At 41.2% G+C, this 18,810-nt stretch overlaps 1 protein-coding gene across 1 annotated transcript in view; it reads left to right on the forward strand.

Annotated features, from left to right (window-relative positions):
* Window positions 1–18,810, forward strand: part of FRAS1 (Fraser extracellular matrix complex subunit 1) — a 402,590-nt gene that overhangs the window by 154,167 nt on the left and 229,613 nt on the right. The window contains exons 4-7 of the mRNA XM_081139877.1: window positions 3,423–3,515; window positions 10,912–11,071; window positions 12,773–12,906; window positions 18,268–18,351. Of these exons, the coding sequence (XP_080996003.1) occupies window positions 3,423–3,515; window positions 10,912–11,071; window positions 12,773–12,906; window positions 18,268–18,351 (471 nt within the window). The remainder of the gene's footprint in view (window positions 1–3,422; window positions 3,516–10,911; window positions 11,072–12,772; window positions 12,907–18,267; window positions 18,352–18,810) is intronic.

Consider the following 18,810-nt stretch of genomic DNA (forward strand, 5'->3'; position numbering starts at 1 on the left):
AAGTAGAGTTGAAGAGTATTTGAATTGATGTGGTTAAGAATGTATAAGGTCAGAACGTTAGACTCATCACTTCCATGGACATTGAAGTTGTCCAGAATTAATTCTAGATATAGGGTAGAAAAGAATTGAGACCCAGGTGCCATGTCTTTACTGAGTGACTGCGAGGGAGTGATTGGCAAATTGGTGAATGACGTAATTACAGAGTACGAACTCTAAAGAGGTTCCTTATCTGTAATGAGAAGGTTGGGGTTGGACCAGATGACCCAACCATAAGAAACTTTCAACTCCAAGATCGTGTGAGTATATTCCAGAGCATTTGGGTTCTTTATTTTAAGTAATAATATAGATCGTAGAATGATAGAACTACAAGAGGCCTTTAGAATTCACTTAGACTTTCTTATTTTATAGACAAAGAAACAGACTTTTAGTGGTTTAATCACTTGCTCAGTGACACAGAGCTGGTGAGTGGCACAGCCATGACAAAAACTGTAGTCCCTGGCTAATGCCCTGATGTGATTTCTACTGCAACATGTTGCTTTTCAGTTCTCCTTTGTGTTTGTCAGCAGCATGAGTTGTTATTCAGATCTGCTGTGGTATATTTACATTGGTTCATGTCGCAAGTTAATGAATCCCCATTGTACCCTAAACTAAATTATTATTATTAATGAATTCCTATTATGTATGGTTTTTTGCTCATGGATGGACTAGAAATAACCTAGTGTCAATGTCAATTTTGATAGATGTATGTATGTTTGTATGTATGTATGAATGTATCTGTTCAGTCTATAACTTATATAATAGATTCTATATCCATATCCTATATCCATATAGAATAGCTAGCTAAATAGGGACAGAAAGGAGATAGACAGAGACAGAGAACAATTGAGAAAAAGAGAAAACAGAGGCATTTAGAACCCAGTCCTGTCAGAAGCAATGACCTCTTAAGGATTTCTGGAGAGTATATAGGTATAGAGAGCAATGCCATGCAAGGAACGCTGTATTAGTACACGGGGTGGGATTTTGTCTGAAAACCTCAAGGCAGATAATAGTACTTACTGAATTAAGTAGTGAGAATTAAATTATATATACACCCATATATACGTACACTCTTATATGTGTACATCTATGGGGGTGGGGAAAAAGTAGGTTTACAGTAGTGAGATTGTGAAACACAGAGTTTATTCTTGTATTATTATTTATTGTATTACATATTTTCCTATATACTTAGAAGAGTATCTGGCTATCCTAAGTACTCAATAAGTGTTGGCTATAATTATCAAAAGATCATCATAATTATTGTTAGTTGGTTCTCCTAGATCCTACACAAGTAATCTCACCCAGATCCCCCAGCAGTCTTCGCTGATGTCTCTGGCCCACGTGGCCACTTCCCAGTGTTCCCCAGTGCACAGTCTGGAGGCGCAACAGGCTTACATGTTCCATGTAGCCCACAGTTCACAGGGCTATGCAAGGTTACATGGTTAGGTAGCAAGACTCCCTGCCTCTCCTTCCCTAAGCACCCACTTGCTAAATGTTTTGCTCTTCCTTTAGCTCCAGATCACCTTTCATGTTCAACTGGAAGTTCAATAGGTAGACTCAAGCTGGAGAGTCTATCTGCCATCTCATGTAAGGGATGTTATATTTATGAAATGAGTTTTGAGGGCCAAATATGAAAATCAGTTTTTATGTAAAACAAAGAAAACTTAATTGGGGGCATACAATATTCCTTGGAATCTCTCATTCTACCTGCCTTTCTCCCCTGCTCCTTGTTTCCATGTTAGAATATAAACAATACCTGGTTTGTCTCATTTTCTATTTGTATGAAATTCTTAGTGCAAATTAGATTAGTGCAGTTTGTACGTTTTACTGTCTTAGTGGAAATTGTACAAGTGTAGTTTTCTCTTGGGGTTCAGAGGAAACTTTTCTGAAAAGTCATCAACATTGTATAGTATGTAGAATTTTATAAAATTCCATATCTTATGTTTCTCTTTTATCAAGCAAATAGGAAGAATTTGGTGATTACCTTACTGGTGTATTTATCTGTTTTATGGGTTAACAGTTGTAAAATCTTAGTGCCATTTCTCACCCACTCTTGTGAATGTAGTTATATAAAATTACAATTCTCTTGTAGGCACTTTTTTTTTTTAATAGAAGCAGCCCAAAATAACAAGGAATCATTAACACACACACACTTTGTTCATTCTAGCAGCTGAATTCTTTGTAGACTTTTATTCCGTGAGCAAGTTATGGTTTCCTAGATAATGCAGGATCTCCTACCATTTTCGCCCAAAGTCACTCATTGCCTGATCTGCCACATCTCTAGACTTGAGGAAACGCTAAGATATGTATAGCGGAGGAACAAGGTGAAGCAGAGGATTGACTAGGAAAATCACTGGCCCCACAGACAAACATAATCTCTTTGCTCCATAGTTTTAATAACTCTTAGATAAGTGGATTGATGCTTCGCTGGCAAATAGATGGTTAGTTAATGTAACAACTTCCCAATAAACCCTGGGGTGTCACGTGGTAGCGCATTCCCTTGATAGTATCACATCTTTTCTTTCTTTTTTTTTTTAATTTTTAAATTTTATTTTTGTTTAAAATATTACAGATGCCCCCAATGACCCGTCCCACCCCCCTCCCCAGTCCCTCTCCCCACCATTGTCCGTGTCCTTGGGTTGTGCATATATGCATATAAATTCTTTGGTTAATCTCTCCCCCTCCACCCGCCCTCCTCCCTCCCTCTGACATTTGTTAGTCTCATCCATGCTTCCATGTCATTGAATCTATTCTGTTCATCAGTTTATTAAGTTCTTTAGATTCCACGTATAAGTGAGATCATGGGACAGTATCACATCTTGTTAGGGAACACAGTTGCCATTATAGAAGCCTTGGAAAACAATGTAGGTCTTTCCTGGAGCCAGTGAATTCTCCCAGCCCTCCACAGGACACAGGACACCTCAACTACTTTGTGTCCCAGGTAAAAGCGAACCTCAGAACCTTAGCTCCCTGCTGCCGACTACATCCGGCCTCTATAGGAGATCTGGAAGACCTGTGGCCCCCAACTCTGTGGCCACCCCTCACCTCTACCCAGGTCAAGCTATAGCTCTCTTCTCCCTGTCGCTGCCTTTCTTATGTGACACTCAGATGAAGCATTTCTAGTGAATAAAATTCTTCACTTCATTACATGTGAAAAGATACAGACAATTTCCAAGGAAATTACTTACACAAGGGCGTTCATTTTATCTTTAAGAGAAGCTTGTCTTGACAGAGAGAATCCCTTTTGTTAGTTTATTCGGTTTATCCTGTCTATTGTTGTCACCCGGGAAAACTCATGAGATTTAGTGAATCTGAGATGGCTCTGGCACAAAGAACCATTGTGACTGTTTGCTGCCGCTGTTTTACACTGAGCTGTTAATGTGCAGGGAGAAGTGCTTCAAATAGCCGCCAACCAGTGCTGCCCTGAGTGTGTGTCCACGGCTCATGGATCTTGCCATCATGAAAAGAAAATCTATGCGGTAAGTGTTTTCTGACCCCTGGTTGATTCTATCTGTAGATCATTGACAAGGGAAAGCTGAATGCTAACCTTGTGTTGACAAGAGAGGTGTTTTTTTCTTTGTCTGGGCTGTGGAGGACCAGAAGCTCATTTGACTTTCCATGGGCATTTGGGTTTCTTAAATAAGATTAAAACTGCCCTATTTATTCCGTAGGCCCAGTGTAAATATATATAGATTGAATTTGTGTCTGTATAAAGGATAGTCTGAGAATGTTGATGTTAAAGAAGTTGTGATGCTAAATAATAAAAGTGCCAACTCGGCTTTGTATACCACATGCAATTTTTTCATTTGATGGTTACGAACAGCCCTGAGTGGGTGAGTAGAGCAGATATTACTACTCCCATGATACAGATGAAAAAATTGAATTGCAAAGAGCTTGAGGTGCTTGGCCAATGTCTATTGTTAAAAAATGATATAACCTGGCCTAGAACCCTGGTCTTCTTACTCCTAACTTAGGGCTCTTTCGCTAAGGGTAGAGTTTCTAAACTTGAGGACTATTGACATTTTAAGCTTTGTTGTGGGGGCTGTTCTGTGCATTGTAAGAAATTTAGCAGCATCCCTGGCCTCTACCCACTAGATGCTAGTAGCAGCCCCCCCCAGACCTAGTGACCAGACTGTCTGCAGGCGTGGCCAAATTCCCCCAAAGGGGGAAAATGCTAAGCTACCCCCGTTTAGAATCACGGTACTAGAAATTGGTTCTAAAGTTCCTTTATTATACTTTCTCATTTCAGATCCTTTAGAATTAATTTTGAGAAATTAAATACTGATTTAAAAGTACCATTGCAAGGTTTATAATAGAAGTTATGAAACGGAATGGATACAGTTAGTTTATCTTTACGCATACCTAAATGTTACCCGGAGGCGGCAGGTGAAGTTGAATCCTTGTCTTCCACCTGATACAAAACTTTCTCCAAGTTAGTGTCTCTACCCATTCAGGAGGAGCATAGGTTAGCAGGATTTGATAATGTCCACTCTGCTGCTCTTCAGTGTGAGTACCTAAAACTCAGTGAGTACAATGCACTGTCCCCATGGGACGGGATCATCTCACCTGCGCCACCGTCTCCTAATTACCTGAGAAAGCCTCTCTTTCACTCTGCACAATGTGCTGCCGAAAGGCACCAAGCAGGACCTGTACTGGGAATGTCTTCACAGAGCGTGTCACCCTGTGCTGCTTGATTCAGGCTGTGTTATGTTGGGTGATGTAAGGTTTAGACGCCACAGGAGAGGATCCTGTGAAATGGTAGGTGCCGCAGGGCACACCGGTGATGGACATAAAGCCAGTTCATAATGATCGGAATAGGTGGGTGGTTCAGGATCAGAGCACCAAGCTGAAGCATTCAAGTGAAGGAGCACATAGGATCTAAATAAGATCAGGATCTGGGGAAAATCAGATGTCTCGATGGGAAATAGGGGTTCGACAAATCTTTGCATGGAGCACTCCACTGACACTTGCCATTTGCTCTCCCGTGTTATAGTTGTGCACATGTGCAGTCTTCCTATCTTGATTTCAGAGGCCTGAGAACACTGACACTTCTGTATCTTTAGAATGATCTTTCTTGTCTCCCATCTAACCTAGCACTTAGCACTGAACTTTTCCCAGAGTTGATACTCAATGAACATTGATGACTGGGGGACTCAGACAGTGAGTGAATCCCTTTTCTGGCTTATCCATGTACTTGTCCAGTGCATATTGGTCATGGACCAAGGGCCTGTGTACTTGGGAGGTTCTGGGACCACAAATCTGCTGACGGGTTAGTTGGAAATCCGCTCGGCCTGCTTTTCCGGGGAGAGTTCAGAAAGCCTTCCTGCTGCCCGCCTCCCTTGCGGTTCATCCTTTCGCTGTAAACACTGCCCGTGGAGAGCTCTAAACTGGGTAAGGACATATCTATGTGCCGTTTTCCCATATGCAGCCTTCAAAATACGCTCCCTCAGAAGATGTGATAATTATATTTCTGGTACTGATGTAACGGAGAAAAGGGCTGAATTTAAGGAACTATAGTTTGAAGGGAAAAGATCTCTAGTGGTCTACTTCTTTAAATAGAGGTGGAAGAATGAGTTACTTTTAAGTCAAGACAAAATCTTCTCATTTTAGTCTTAATAAAGTTAAAATGCTCATGTTTTTAGTCTTCCTAAACTTCTTCTCTTTCTTTCTTCACTTCCTCTACCCTCTTGCCAAGGCCTTCTCAATATTATTTATTTTCTTGAGTGGTCGAAATGCTTCTCTGGGTTTGCTCTGAGTCTCACTTTGTCATGTGCATCACAGGTGGCTTTTTTCCTGAATCTTGGAGCCTTTTTTACCCCCCCTTTCAGCTTGCTTGGTAAGCAGTTTCCAGAGCACTCTCCTCCCCCGAGAGCAGCAGTAATCCTCTCCAGGCCCTGGCTTGCATCCCGGGGCAGGTTGTGGAGACTCTCTCCCAGCAGCTGTAAAATAGCCTGGTGTTCTAGTAACTTCGGAACTGTGATCTGCAGTGAAAGCTTTCCCCTAAGAGAGATTTACAGGAGCCTTAGGATAGGGGAGGGTGGCAGGAAGGGAGCCAGTGGAAACATCCCCAGAAAATAGGGCTGAAACAAAGGAGAGTGGAGGGCAGTGGAGCTCAGGGCACAGGAGGAGGCCCTGCTCTGAGGAAGCAGCCTCGCCTCCTCCCCAGAGGACCTCCTTCGCCTGCGGGGTGGGCATTCCAGCAAGTCAGGACAGGTCCCAGCACCCCCCCCCCCCCCCGAAGTGAGGAAAGCACTGAGCCTTTTGGCTGACTTCAGGTGATGTGACAGTTTTATGTGGGCTTATTACAGCCAGCATTTGGGGGACTGTTTCACCATGACCTCCCCAAAGCTCTCCCTTCAAATCAGCATTGGGATCTCTGCCCAGCCTTGCTGACCAGCAGAGAGACGAGCCTGAAATATGTTTTCCTAGAGTGTTGGAATGCTTTCCCCTAGTCCTGTCCCCCACAAATTGGCCTTTCAAGAGAGGGGAGAGGGCCATTAATCCCCTTTCTTTTCCTCTGCACTAGTTCATACCAGCTCCAGACAATGTCACGTCTGGGAAAGTAATGCCCGGAGAGTCACTAAGAAAGGAAGTGGCAGGTGGCACTGCCTGGCGCCCGCCCTGGACTGAACAGAGGAGCGCGGAGGGAGGGGCGCGCGCCTGTTCGGAGGCTGGGCAGCGGGCCTGTGGGGGGGGAGGAAGGAATATTCAGTTCCGCAGCCTTGTTCTCAACCTAGAGGATTAATTATAATTCGCAGTGAACGTTCCCAGGTATTTAGTATTCTACCTCTATTACTTCATAACCTGAACAAATTATATGGAGAAAAATTATTTTGTTGCTCTGACAGTAAGCCAGGCAAATACTTTATGGCCTTATCTTTCCTTTGGACTTATGTCAGCAACCACGCCGACTTGTTAGTTGGCTGTGCAGAAGAATATATTTAAGAGGTTGTCTACGGAATGGGCTTTTCACCCAGTGTCAAAAACTCATGTTTTCTAAAAGCATTAATGAGGTTAAGATGGCACAGCTAAACCCGGGTCTTATGGGAGTATGGCTTTGATTTTACAAAGGTCTCTTTGCTGTTTACAAATAAGACTTTTGTAAAGAGGTATATAAAGCTATGGAATTTTATATGTATATTAGCATGTGCTGAACCCCGTGATCTCTAGTCTCCCTTTGGTGAGGGAGGTGCCACTGTCTTAGGGATAGGAGCAGGAGACGGAAAGGAGGGGGCTTCTGTGACGTTTCCCTGAGCTAGAGGTGGGAGTCATTCCTTTACTCTGCACTTTGGGTCACCATCTGGCACTTCTTCTGTGGCTTTGACATCAAGTGGTGCAGTCTTCCTGCCGAATGTTCCATGTTGTTCCCTTAATTCTCCAGCTTATTGTGAAGGGCAAATCCCGTGCTTAATTTTATGTCTCTTGAGTTAGATAATAGATTTACATAGAGAATTGGAAGGTATTGAGGAGATTAGCGAACACAGCCCTGTCGTTTTACAGGTGAAGCTGTTTCGGTGATTGACAGGTTGTTATTATAATTTATTTTTGTGGTCTGTCTGAAAGGTGGTGCAATTGTAAATGCTTAAGAAGTGACAGTGTTCCTGAGTAGTATAAATCCATGCTCTTGTTTTAATGAAGTGAACGGTCTCGATGTTTAGAAGTAACCTCCTAATTTGTAATAGAATAAAGAAGTTCACCTCGGGTTGTTTTACATGCAGCCTTCAAATTTTACTTCAGGTATATACATGATTCATTAGATGTTTTAAACAGTAATCCACTCTCTGATGACAAAAGTAAAGCTATATTTATTGATGAAAATTTGGAAAATAGAGAAGTATACAAAAGCAGATAAAAAAATCCACTAATAATCCCCAAACTCTAAAAACCACTCTTCCTTGTTCTTTCAGTTTTTTGGGAAGAGGGTGGAAGAGGAGATGGATAGATATCTAGATAGATGGATGGATAGATAGATAGAAACACATGTTTTTATATAGTTGTAATTATACTCTGTATACAGTTTATATCTTGCTTTTTTTTGGTATAAATATTATGTTGTAAATAGTTCTTAGCATACTCTTGGAGAACATGATTTTCTATTATTAGGCATTTGGGTAGCTTCCAGTTTTCACTAAAATATTTCCAATTTTGCTATAAAGAAGAGAGAAATGGAATTTCTCATATTAAAAATTTTTTGTGTATCATCAATCATTTTCTTCATGTATCTTCTTAAAAGTGAAATTAGTATGTCAAAGAATCTAAAGATTTTGAGTGTGAAGCTGTGACATCTATGGTCGTTGTTAAATCAATTTTAAATGGTCTGTGTCTAATGGTAAACCCGGTGGGAATCAATAGTCACCAATAGTACAGGCCCCACCTGGCTGGGTCATTCCAGCTGCTACAGTGAGGAATGCTCCGGGCAGGAGCATCTCCCTCCACTGCAGCTTCACCAGCACTAACTACTGTGAATTTTAACTCTTTCCTTACCTGATTTTAAATAATATCCAATTTTATTTTAATTAATATTTCTTTGCATTTAAGAAAGTTGAATATTCTATAGACTTATTACCATTTTTTCCATTGAGATTTTTTTTTTGCTGGTCATTGATTTTATATCAGTTTCACTTTAATTAATATAATTTGCAATCTTTGAATCAGTTTGTCATTTGCCTTTTAATTTTGTTTATAATGTATTTTTAAAAAATATGTATATTGATATCAGAGAGAGGAAGGGAGAGGGAGAGAGATAGAAACATCAATGATGAGAGTCAATTGATCTTTTGCCTCCTGCACGTGACTTGCTGGGGATCAAGTCCACAACTGGGCATGTGTTCTGACTAGGAATCGAACCCGCGATCTCCTGGATCGTAGGTCAGTGCTCAACCACTGAGCTACACCAGCCGGGCTGTAATGTATTTTTGACAGACTTTTAAAATTTTAACTCATCAGAACCTGTCAATTTTTCTTTTATAATTTCTTCCTTTGCTTTTATGCTTAGACCTTTCAAAGTATAAGGGTCAGTTGCTCCCTATTAGCAAGTTGTGGGCTTGCCCACTTATATGCTGTACTAAATCTGAAATTTTGTATTTAATTATAGCAGAAGTAAAAATTACTGGGAGAGGACTTGTTCTTAGCATACACGTCTATTTTTGCAATTAGAGTTGGCACACAGGTGTGGAAATGGGGAGGAAGGCCATGAACTCATGCTGTGGAAACTGGAGAGAGAACTGAGCACCTTCTACCTGCCACCCCCTTGCTGACTCTTAAATCAGCTACCTTGATACTGAGAGTTAGAAAGATGAAGTCACTCATCCATAGTCCCCAAAGCAGGCAGGGCTGAGCTGGGACCCGAGAGCACACAAGCATCCAAGGAAACCCTTGGTTCGCCTGACTCAGCACATTACCTGCATTACTGCCCCCTTGTGCTCCCAGTAAGTCCACTTAGAGGACAGTAGTCTTCATGACACTAAGGTGAGGTCTTGGTTCCCAAATAAATGACTGTGACTAACTATTATTATCATTGCTACAATAATAGCACAGCATATTAGTAATTCTTAATGTCAGGTTTGTGGTGCTTGCTCTGTGGCAGCAATTTGCAGAATAAAGAGGTACTAACTGCCTTAGGTAAGACAGAGTTCTTTTGTATTTGAGAGAGATGAATAATTATTTTAGATGCTGTCTTGTGGAGAAGCAAAAGTACTTTATTTTCAATGACACAGTTCTAATCCCCAGATTATATTAGGTGATTGAGCACCTGGAATGTGTGATGTTTTTAATAGAAGTCTATAATGATTTGGCTGAATCAGATATCATCATATACTACATTTAACAGAGGCAAAGGAAAGCAGGATCTGATATCTAAGAAAATGTTTTCTGTAGCATAGAAACCCACGCCTGAAACCTATGTGTTCATATTAACCATTGTCACCCCAATAAATTTAATAAAGTATTATTAAAAAATGTTATAGGAGGAAAACTTCATTCATTAAGCTAAATTTTCCCCTACATCTTGTATAAAAGGCCATTATTATTTCATTCTGCCTTGATAACATGTTTTGACAGCAACTTCCCTAAGTATTTGTAGCTTTTTACATTCAGGCTTCACCCCTTTTACTCTGCACCACATCTGAGAGTGGCTCATTTAGATACTCAGTAAATCATATGATAACTCAAGGCACAGCTCTGTTAGACTACTGATACAGTGCTAGCTTTGGGAATGTTGGATCCCAATCTAAAGTGGATCAGGAACATTCTCTAGGTTTAGGTGGGCATTCTCCCAGGGAATGAGTTGGCTCTGCAGTTTGTATGAGAACTGATGGAGCAGGTGCCTCCTGCTGGCTGTCACACTTTCCCCAGAACCATGAGATCATTGGAACAGAGGAAAGAAGGGGGCAGGGAGGGAGGGAGAGAGGGAGGGTGGGTTGAAAGGGAGAAAGAATATGAATAAATGTGGGAACTAATCAGGGTAAAAAGTAAAGGCAAAAAAGAAAGAGAGAGAGAAAGAGGGAATTGGAGTGAGAGAGCTATTGAAAACAATATAAGCATTATAAAATATTAAGTAGATGGATGTATAAGTGTGTGCATTTTACTTTGAGCTTCATAGAATTTTTTAAGTGATGGGATTGGGGTAATTTTTCTTTTCTCTTTGTGCTTTCCTGAAATTTTCAAATCTAAATCTTAGGGATAATACAAAGAAAATAAAAGCCAGATTTTAGACTTGGAACATCACAAACCCTGGTCTTAATCTTGCCAGCCTCGAGCCTTCTTTCATCTTTCCTGAGCTTCATCCTTTGTTTAAGAAGGTTGTTTTGTGTTTGGCCAAATGAAAGTCTAAATTCTGGCAATAACCTCCTTTTTCTCTTTTTCCCTAACACCCAGAATGGGACAGAGTGGGCCTCCTCCCTGTGTAGTGTGTGCTCCTGCACTAATGGGGAAGTCCGATGCAGCCCCCAACCATGCCCACCGCTGCTGTGTGGACACCAGGAGCTGGAATTCATCCCTGAAGGAAGCTGCTGCCCCATCTGTGTGGGCCCTGGGAGTGAGTATGAGCTCATAGAAAGAGACCCTGCTTGCCTTTGAGTTCACCTGGTGACATCCCAACTGTTCTCTTTTATGTTCAACGTGGTTCAAAGATCCCCAACCCCATTCCTTATTGGAACAAGATCGGGCCTTGCACTTGGCAGGAAGGACATTGCAGAGAGTGAGGTTGGAACAAATCTTTAAGCTCCATTCCAAACTTGGGACTCTGCAAGTCTCTGATTTATCTATTTTGCCTTGGCCAGATGCGGCCCTCTGCATTCATAGCTCCCGAGAAGGAAAGGGAGGAGAGACAAGATCCTCTGATGTGATTCCATAAGGCCAAGGTAGTTCCTCTTTCCTCCTGGCGGAGAGACGAAAGAACAAATCACTTCTGCATGTAGTGTCACTGGTACTATCCTGCTGACTGGTCTTTGAGATGACATAACATCTTTCTCCAAGACCCACAGAGCAGGAAGCAGGTATTTCACTTGTCTTTATTGCATCTTTGATGTGGAGATTATGCCTGCCTGCAAACCAAGGCACAGGCCAGCCAGCCAGGTGCACTTCCAGACCCTTTCCTTGCAATTCACTCTTGGTCCAAGCACCCCTTTTTCATTTATGGATATATGTCCCCTTCCATTTTTATAACTGAGTAGTGTATACTTCACAATAACAGTTATTATCATTGCTGCATTATGTTCTCTCCTGGCATATAATAGCTAAAATTATTTTTTTACTTAATGGCACCTGGAAGCTGTACTTTATTCTTGCCTTTTCCCTTTAAAAAGACCCCTGGTTTCTTTCTGATTCCAAGTTATTCCATTTCTGGCCATCTCTTACCCTGGAGAACCATTCCAGGGATGAAAAGGCACATTAGGAAACGATGCAAGGAGAATGCTTGCCATGTGCATTTTAGATGTCACCAGAAAAGGACTGACAGCTGCTTTAGGTCAGATAACCCTGCAAATAAAAATGCTTGAACAAGAGGGTTTAGAGGGGGAGTGGGGAGTGGGCTGTCTGAGTCTGTGGGATCCCTTCTTAGGTTTTAGGAGGCTTTCTTGCTGGCCGTCCATGAGAAAGACACATAGGCAACATTTTGTCTGGAGGGACAGCCAGGGCCAACTTCATAATTTACCGGGTGGCATGCAGAATGCAGAAGGGCAGGGTGCCTTGTGCAAGAAGCTAGGGTGGGGGGATGCTTTTCCTTTGCTTCTGTGGACTTTCTCAACCTGTCATGTTTTCAATTTACTGTTTAATGTCGTATTGCCTCAAGTATGGAGATACTTGCTGGGTGGGTGGAGACCTCCATGGGCTCCCTGGATCCCACCCTGCTACATGGTGCTTAGGTCACATGTCTTCCCCTGGCACCACACCCAGGCGCTGCTGTGGTGGGGGTAGCAGCCTTCACTGGGTGTGGGTTTGGGAGCAGAAGGCGGAGAGCCCACCCCAGAAAGACAAGGACACTGTGGGAGGTGGGACCATGCACCAGCTGAGGCCCTAAACCCCCAGTGCATGCTCCCTGGACTTCACTTATAGAACAGTTAGTGACAACTCCATGCAATGACGGCCAAGTATTAACCCCTAAGAATGAGAGCCCTTCTTTGCGCTGGGTTCTGACCGCGGGACCCCATGTGACTGCACTGGCCACATACCTATGCAATCAGCCCTGGGATCAGCAAATGCAACCCCCCCAGTAATTTTTATTTCTCTGACCTTCCAGAACCCTGTTCCTATGAAGGCCGTGTGTTTCAGGATGGGGAGGACTGGCCATTGAGTCCTTGTGCCAAATGTGCGTGTAGAAATGGGGTCACCCAGTGCTTCACAGCTCAGTGCCAGCCTCTGTTTTGTGATCAGGTAAGGAAGACAGCCTTGGAATGGATCCTTCACAGGCTGTTAACTTCTCTGTACTGGGCTTGGTGCCCCTTCTGAGATGATGTCAGGCAGGCCTGGAAGTTTAGGAACAGGAAGGCAACGCTGTTTGTTTCCCTTAACCTTTTGGAGACCGCCGCTGAGACACTGCTTTTACTTGAGAAGCTACAGATAGGTCCAACTACCAGCCATGTAGGCCAATTGTTACATTATGAAACTGAATCTGGAGGGCACATGAAAGGAAGCTGCCCTCCCCAGTTGCAGATGTTCCCAAAATGTCAAGCTCAGCATCTGGAAAATTTAGTAATAATCAATCAGGTTGCTTACTGTTTGTCAATGCCGAGGTAAAGGCTGCTTTTTGAAGACATATGTGTGTCTTTAGACATGTTTATTCAGATGTACACGATTTAATTCTTATAATGATTCAGATTAGCAGAAGATTTTCTCTGGGGTGCTTTAAAATAGTGGGATCTTATTGTTCGTTTAAAGCTGATCTGATTTTCAAAACATTCAGCTCATCACACAAATTTAAAACAAAAAATCAATTGCAAATAAATGTAGTACACATGATATTTTATAGTTTTTTACTCTTCCAGAGGCTCCTACAGAGGTTTCTTGGCAGTTGACAGATAACCACGAAAGGAGTTTGCCTCCAGTGAAAAAATAGCTCATTTTTGATGTGAGGAAAAGCTGGAAGCCAACATTCAGTTGATACAGAGCAGTACTTTGTGTCAAATAAAACAAAATCAATAACATGGCATATTGTGACAATTGGGCAATATTTTTAAAGGCAGACAAAGGGCAATTAGACAAGAAATGCTAAATGCCAAATAAAAGGAAAATATATCTAATTGAAGGACTATATTGTATTACCCACACTATACCAACCAAGTTCATGCCACGTCTCCCAATTCACCGCAAAGACTTGTCCTACCTTTAGGATTACAAATGAGCTTCTTGATAGAGTTGCACAATATCTTACATTCAGAGGACACTGTAGTGTTGAGGTATTTTCATTTACACATTCCAGGGCTTAGTCCCTTGTGAATGAAGGATAATTAAGCAGTTTTCCCCCATTACAATTAAGGAGGTGGGAGGAGGGATAGAGGAAACACCCCATTGGAACCCTTTTTTGAAAATCTTTAAAAACGTAACCATGGACTGCATAGTAGGGGATTAGATTTTGGAATAATTGAAATTATAATTTCCCATTTTCGGAAACATTAAATAGAAATTCTAGCTTCAAATGGTATCTTCCAACACATAGAGTCTGCATTGTTTCTAAAGATGGAATTTGGTACCGTACTTTAGAGCTGATTGACATGCAAGCATTCTGAAGTCTCGGAAACAGGTTGATTTTAATCACTTATGCATCGTTAAGTCTGTATTTTTGTCACGACATAATTTTAAACTCAACTCTCAGATTAATTAGAACTATTTTTATTTAATATCAATATTAAATATTGGATGTCCTGATGATGTAAAGAGGTGCTGTGGAATTTGTGCTTTTGATGGAAACATCACCACCACCATCTGTCATCACTACATTTTGGGCATTTTTTATGTACCAATAATTAGTTTTACAAGCTTTAATTAATCCTCATAACAACCCTATGAAGTAGAAGTTATTATTATCATCCCATTTTACAGTAGATAAGACTGAGGTACAGAGAAGTAAGTAGCTTGCTCAAGGTTCCACAGTCAAGAAGTGTCAGTACTCCTAGCTCAGGTGGCTCTACATCACAAGCTCAACAGACCATACCTGACTTGTAATTTTAACCATTAAGTTATACTGCCTCCCAAAATGATGATTTTCATAGCATTTATAGAATAATAATCACAATAACAATAGTTGCTAACATCATTGAGCATGATTATGTTTATCTTATATATATATTAACTCATTAAAAAGAAAAAATACAAGTCCATCAGAAGAAATGTATTTCCAGGTCTTGAGCTCTAGAAAAATTTGATTTTTAATATAAGGTTTTTTAATTATAAAAAGAACTTGTATTCATTAAGGAAAGTTTGGAAAAGGCAGAAAGGCAGAAAAGAAAATGACCATCCATATTTCCATCATTCAGACTACGATAGATTTTTTTTTTTTGTAATTCATTTCAATTTTTTTGGTGGGCAAATGCGGATACATTTGTTTGTTTGCAGAGTTATAATTACATTTTAGAGGTTGGTGATAATCCCTGATGAAAGGAGACATTTCTTCTGTTTAAATAAGGAGTTGTTCCCTTAATGAGGAATGTAAATACTGAAATTGATTGCTCCCCACTGCTTTTTGGGTGCCTTGTGAAAAGAGCTCTCGCCCAGCCACATTTTTGTAGGCTTGTTGAAATGGCCTCTTTAGTTTGATGAGAGTTGTTCCTGATGATGCTGCCACCAGTTTTTAATACTACCTTTTTCTCCCTCCCCAAACGGATTAATCTGAGTAGGCTGAACTTCATCTTCGGATACTTTGTCTTTCGGGCCGCTAGGTATTTGAGAATCATTTTCTTGCTGTCTATATTCATGAAAGATAATTGAAGGAGTCTAAAATTTGGGAGGATTATGTTCTCTTTGCCATCTCAGCCCTATTGTCTTCTTTCCATTGAATTCTGGAATTTAGTTCCATGGAGGTCTGTCTGCTTTCTATTCCATTACACTCAGCCAGTTTCACTCTGTTGGATTCTTGCAGGATGTTTCTTTATCTTTATAATTCAAACATTTCCCTGGACATTTCTAGGCAAGGTGTCTTTTCACATAGTTTTCCTAGAGTATTGTGAAGCCCTCTCCGTCTGTATTCCAGTTTCTGAAACGATTTCTTTGGTCATGGCTCTGGTTAATCTTCCCCGTTCCAGTTATTCTCACTCCTCCAGAAACAGCTGTGTGCCTTAGGGTGCTCCCTTCCCTTCCCTTCCCCTCAGTATCGAGCATGCTCCTTCTCTTCATTTCTCACTTTGCTTTCCCCTGCGTTATGGAGAGCGCCCCTCGAGTTTGTAGAGTCTACCTCCAGAACTGATTTTAATTTGAAGATTTCACATTAATTTTCTTTTGAGTCTTCCTATTTCTCCTATCGTTGGTTCCTCTATTTTTTATCCCAATGCTTACTCGTGCTTTATTGCCTCCTGCTTCTATTTAATAAAGACTGCATTTTCTTACATCTTACTGAAGCTGAAAAACTGCTTTCAAATCTTCTTTTTTGGTGTGGATCATATAGTATGTAGTGCTCAGAAAGCTGCTCTTTGTCTGAATCTTCAGCATGTTATTCCTTTCATTGTTCTTCGGGGTTGTCCCCCAAGTTCTGCTTGAAAGCTGCAAGGATAAGAGGCCTGCCCTGGGCTAATTCCCCTTCTTGGAGCCTTAGCCAGATGCTAAGAAATGAGCATGTCCTCCGGGTCCGGGGGTCTGCCAGGTTTCATGCAGTGCAGCGCATGGTACTGAGATCAAGTCTCTTCCTAACCCCACGCCCAATCCTCTTACATTCTGAACACATGAAACAAACAGTTTGAACCGCTGCAGAGGGCTCTTTCTACCTCTCTTAGTAACTGTGTGTTTACATTTGGGGAGTCTTCCCCTCGCCCTGCTTTTTATCACTCCTTTTACCTCCCCCAACACACATAATTCCCACTCTTTTTTAGAATTTATGGGCTCAGCCCAGATGGGATCTCACCTCTGAACCACACAATTCTCTCGTATCCTGGCATATTTTCCCCTTAAATGCTTTTTCTTCTTGCCCTCGTTGGTCAGTATTTGTGAAGAAAGCTTCTGTTTCTCTCAACAAATTATATAATTAGGTATTGCCAATAAGAATCGGAAAGCTTGATTTTCCCTGTACCAACCTCTATATCAGGAATTCCTCCCTCCCCCACGCTCTCCTGCTGGCTCTGCTTCTGTACATGGGTCTGTGAAGATAGATCGATACTAACTCTATTTCTTCTCAAGATTTGTGATCATGACATTTGTCCCCTGTTTACTTAACGTTGTATAAGTTCATTTGTTTACTTCAATAAAGGTACCGAAAAGTGTGATATTAGATAAACCTTTATTTCTCACAGAAATTTCATTAAACTATAGTTCTGAGGTGAAGAAATGCTCAGTAATTTCAATCCATGTCCAGTTTTCACAGGCTCTATTAAACATCAGTGGTCGATATATTTTGCATATAGAATCAAAAGAAATAAAATAACCTAAAGCATAGAAAACAATTGTCAGTTTAATTACAGGGATTCAGGTGTTTGAAATAAATCCTATTATATAGTAACACATTAATCTAACTCATATAATTGGGGTAAAGGAACTACTGAAGTATGACTGGAACTTTCCAAGAAAAATTAAGGTTATTTGACACCCACCCCCAAGTACATTGGCCTTGTTTTTCTTGCAGAATGAACACTAGAGCAACCATGATAGTAAAGTCTCATTTTCTGCTTCTAATAAGAGAAGGAAGAGACCTGTTATGGAGGTGTTCTCTATGTAAGATCTACCACTTCTTAGTCAGTGAAACTTGGTTTGTTCTAACCCCCCTTCCCCTGCCTTTAATTGCTCTATCTTCCTACCCATCAAGAAGGCTGTAGTAAAAAGTCAAAGTGAGAAGCTGACTTTTGGGCATTAATGAGGAGACTGTTGCTGTGAAAATTCTTATGGCAGCAGAAACAAAGGGTCTAATATTCTACAGTTGGGGATGTTAGAAGTGACTAAGCACTGACTTATTCCTAGATACCTAGAAGTATGTTTTTTGTGGTTTTTTTTTCATGTTAAGGACCTGCCGAATGCATACATGTAAGTGTATAGGTTCACATAAAGATGCAAAAGAATAGTGAAGTTGTGTATGAGGGATACCTTCTCTTTGAATTTAGAAGTAACTCAGCAGGGGTGTAAATATTCTTAGGGGTTGATATGGCTAGTGCTATGAGTTTCCACTACTGACCGTTTACTTCTACCAGGTCGGCTGTGTGACCTTGTATGAGTCATATAACCTCTCTGGTCTTTACTTTTCTTGTTCTTAAAGTGGCAGTAAGAGCATCTACTTCATAGGATCCTTGTAAAGTGCCTAAAGCAATGCCTGGCAAACACTAAGTACAATTATTGTTGTTATGGTTATTATTTGTGCTTTTATTTGTTCTTAGGAGAGGATGGGGCATAATGGATGTGCAGACTTCTTAATAGTCACACTGACCTTGGGAGTGCTAATTCTTATCAAAGCACCGGGTGACAAATAGATACTAAATGAGAGTAAATAGCTGTTTCTTCATGCTTGAGGCACATGATTCAGTTGGCTATGAATAAAATGTTCCTACTTTTGTGGATTTTATTAATGTTTCCTTTTGATGGATTGCTCCTTTTCTGGCTATTAAGGATGAGACTGTAGTGCGAGTTCCTGGAAAATGCTGCCCCCGGTGCTCTCCCCAGCCCTGCTCCGCTGCTGGCCGAGTATACCAGGTAACCTTGGACGTACCCCACGCAGGTGTTTCGATGCACGTTTTCACACATCTGCCCTCCGCTCCTCCAGCCACTGTACCCCCTGCCCTCATGCCTGACTCTTTGCCAGGATTAGTAACTCAGTACATAAACGGCTTTTTTCTTTCTACATGGAAAGCCTTTACGAAAAAATTAAACTGGAGGGGATTAGAAATATAAAGGAATGTGCTGAAACGGAGCCTCCGGTTCACAAACCTTGGTGAAAGTACTGTTCATACACCTTGAAGGGAAAAAGGGACGATCATTGGTTACTATCGGTTTACAGTTAGGTTGGAGGCTCTGGGAATGTTTGTCTGCTTTGGCTTGGTTTTATGTACTTACATTTAGAGATAATGTCGCCTTGTCATACACTGAGGGGAGGGCATGGGGGTAGTAGGTGAGCGGGAAGGGAGGCAGGGTGCTGGTGGTAGTGGATTCTGC

The sequence above is a fragment of the Miniopterus schreibersii genome, assembly GCF_964146895.1.
Source record: "Miniopterus schreibersii genome assembly, chromosome: 1".
Lineage (NCBI taxonomy): Eukaryota > Metazoa > Chordata > Mammalia > Chiroptera > Miniopteridae > Miniopterus > Miniopterus schreibersii.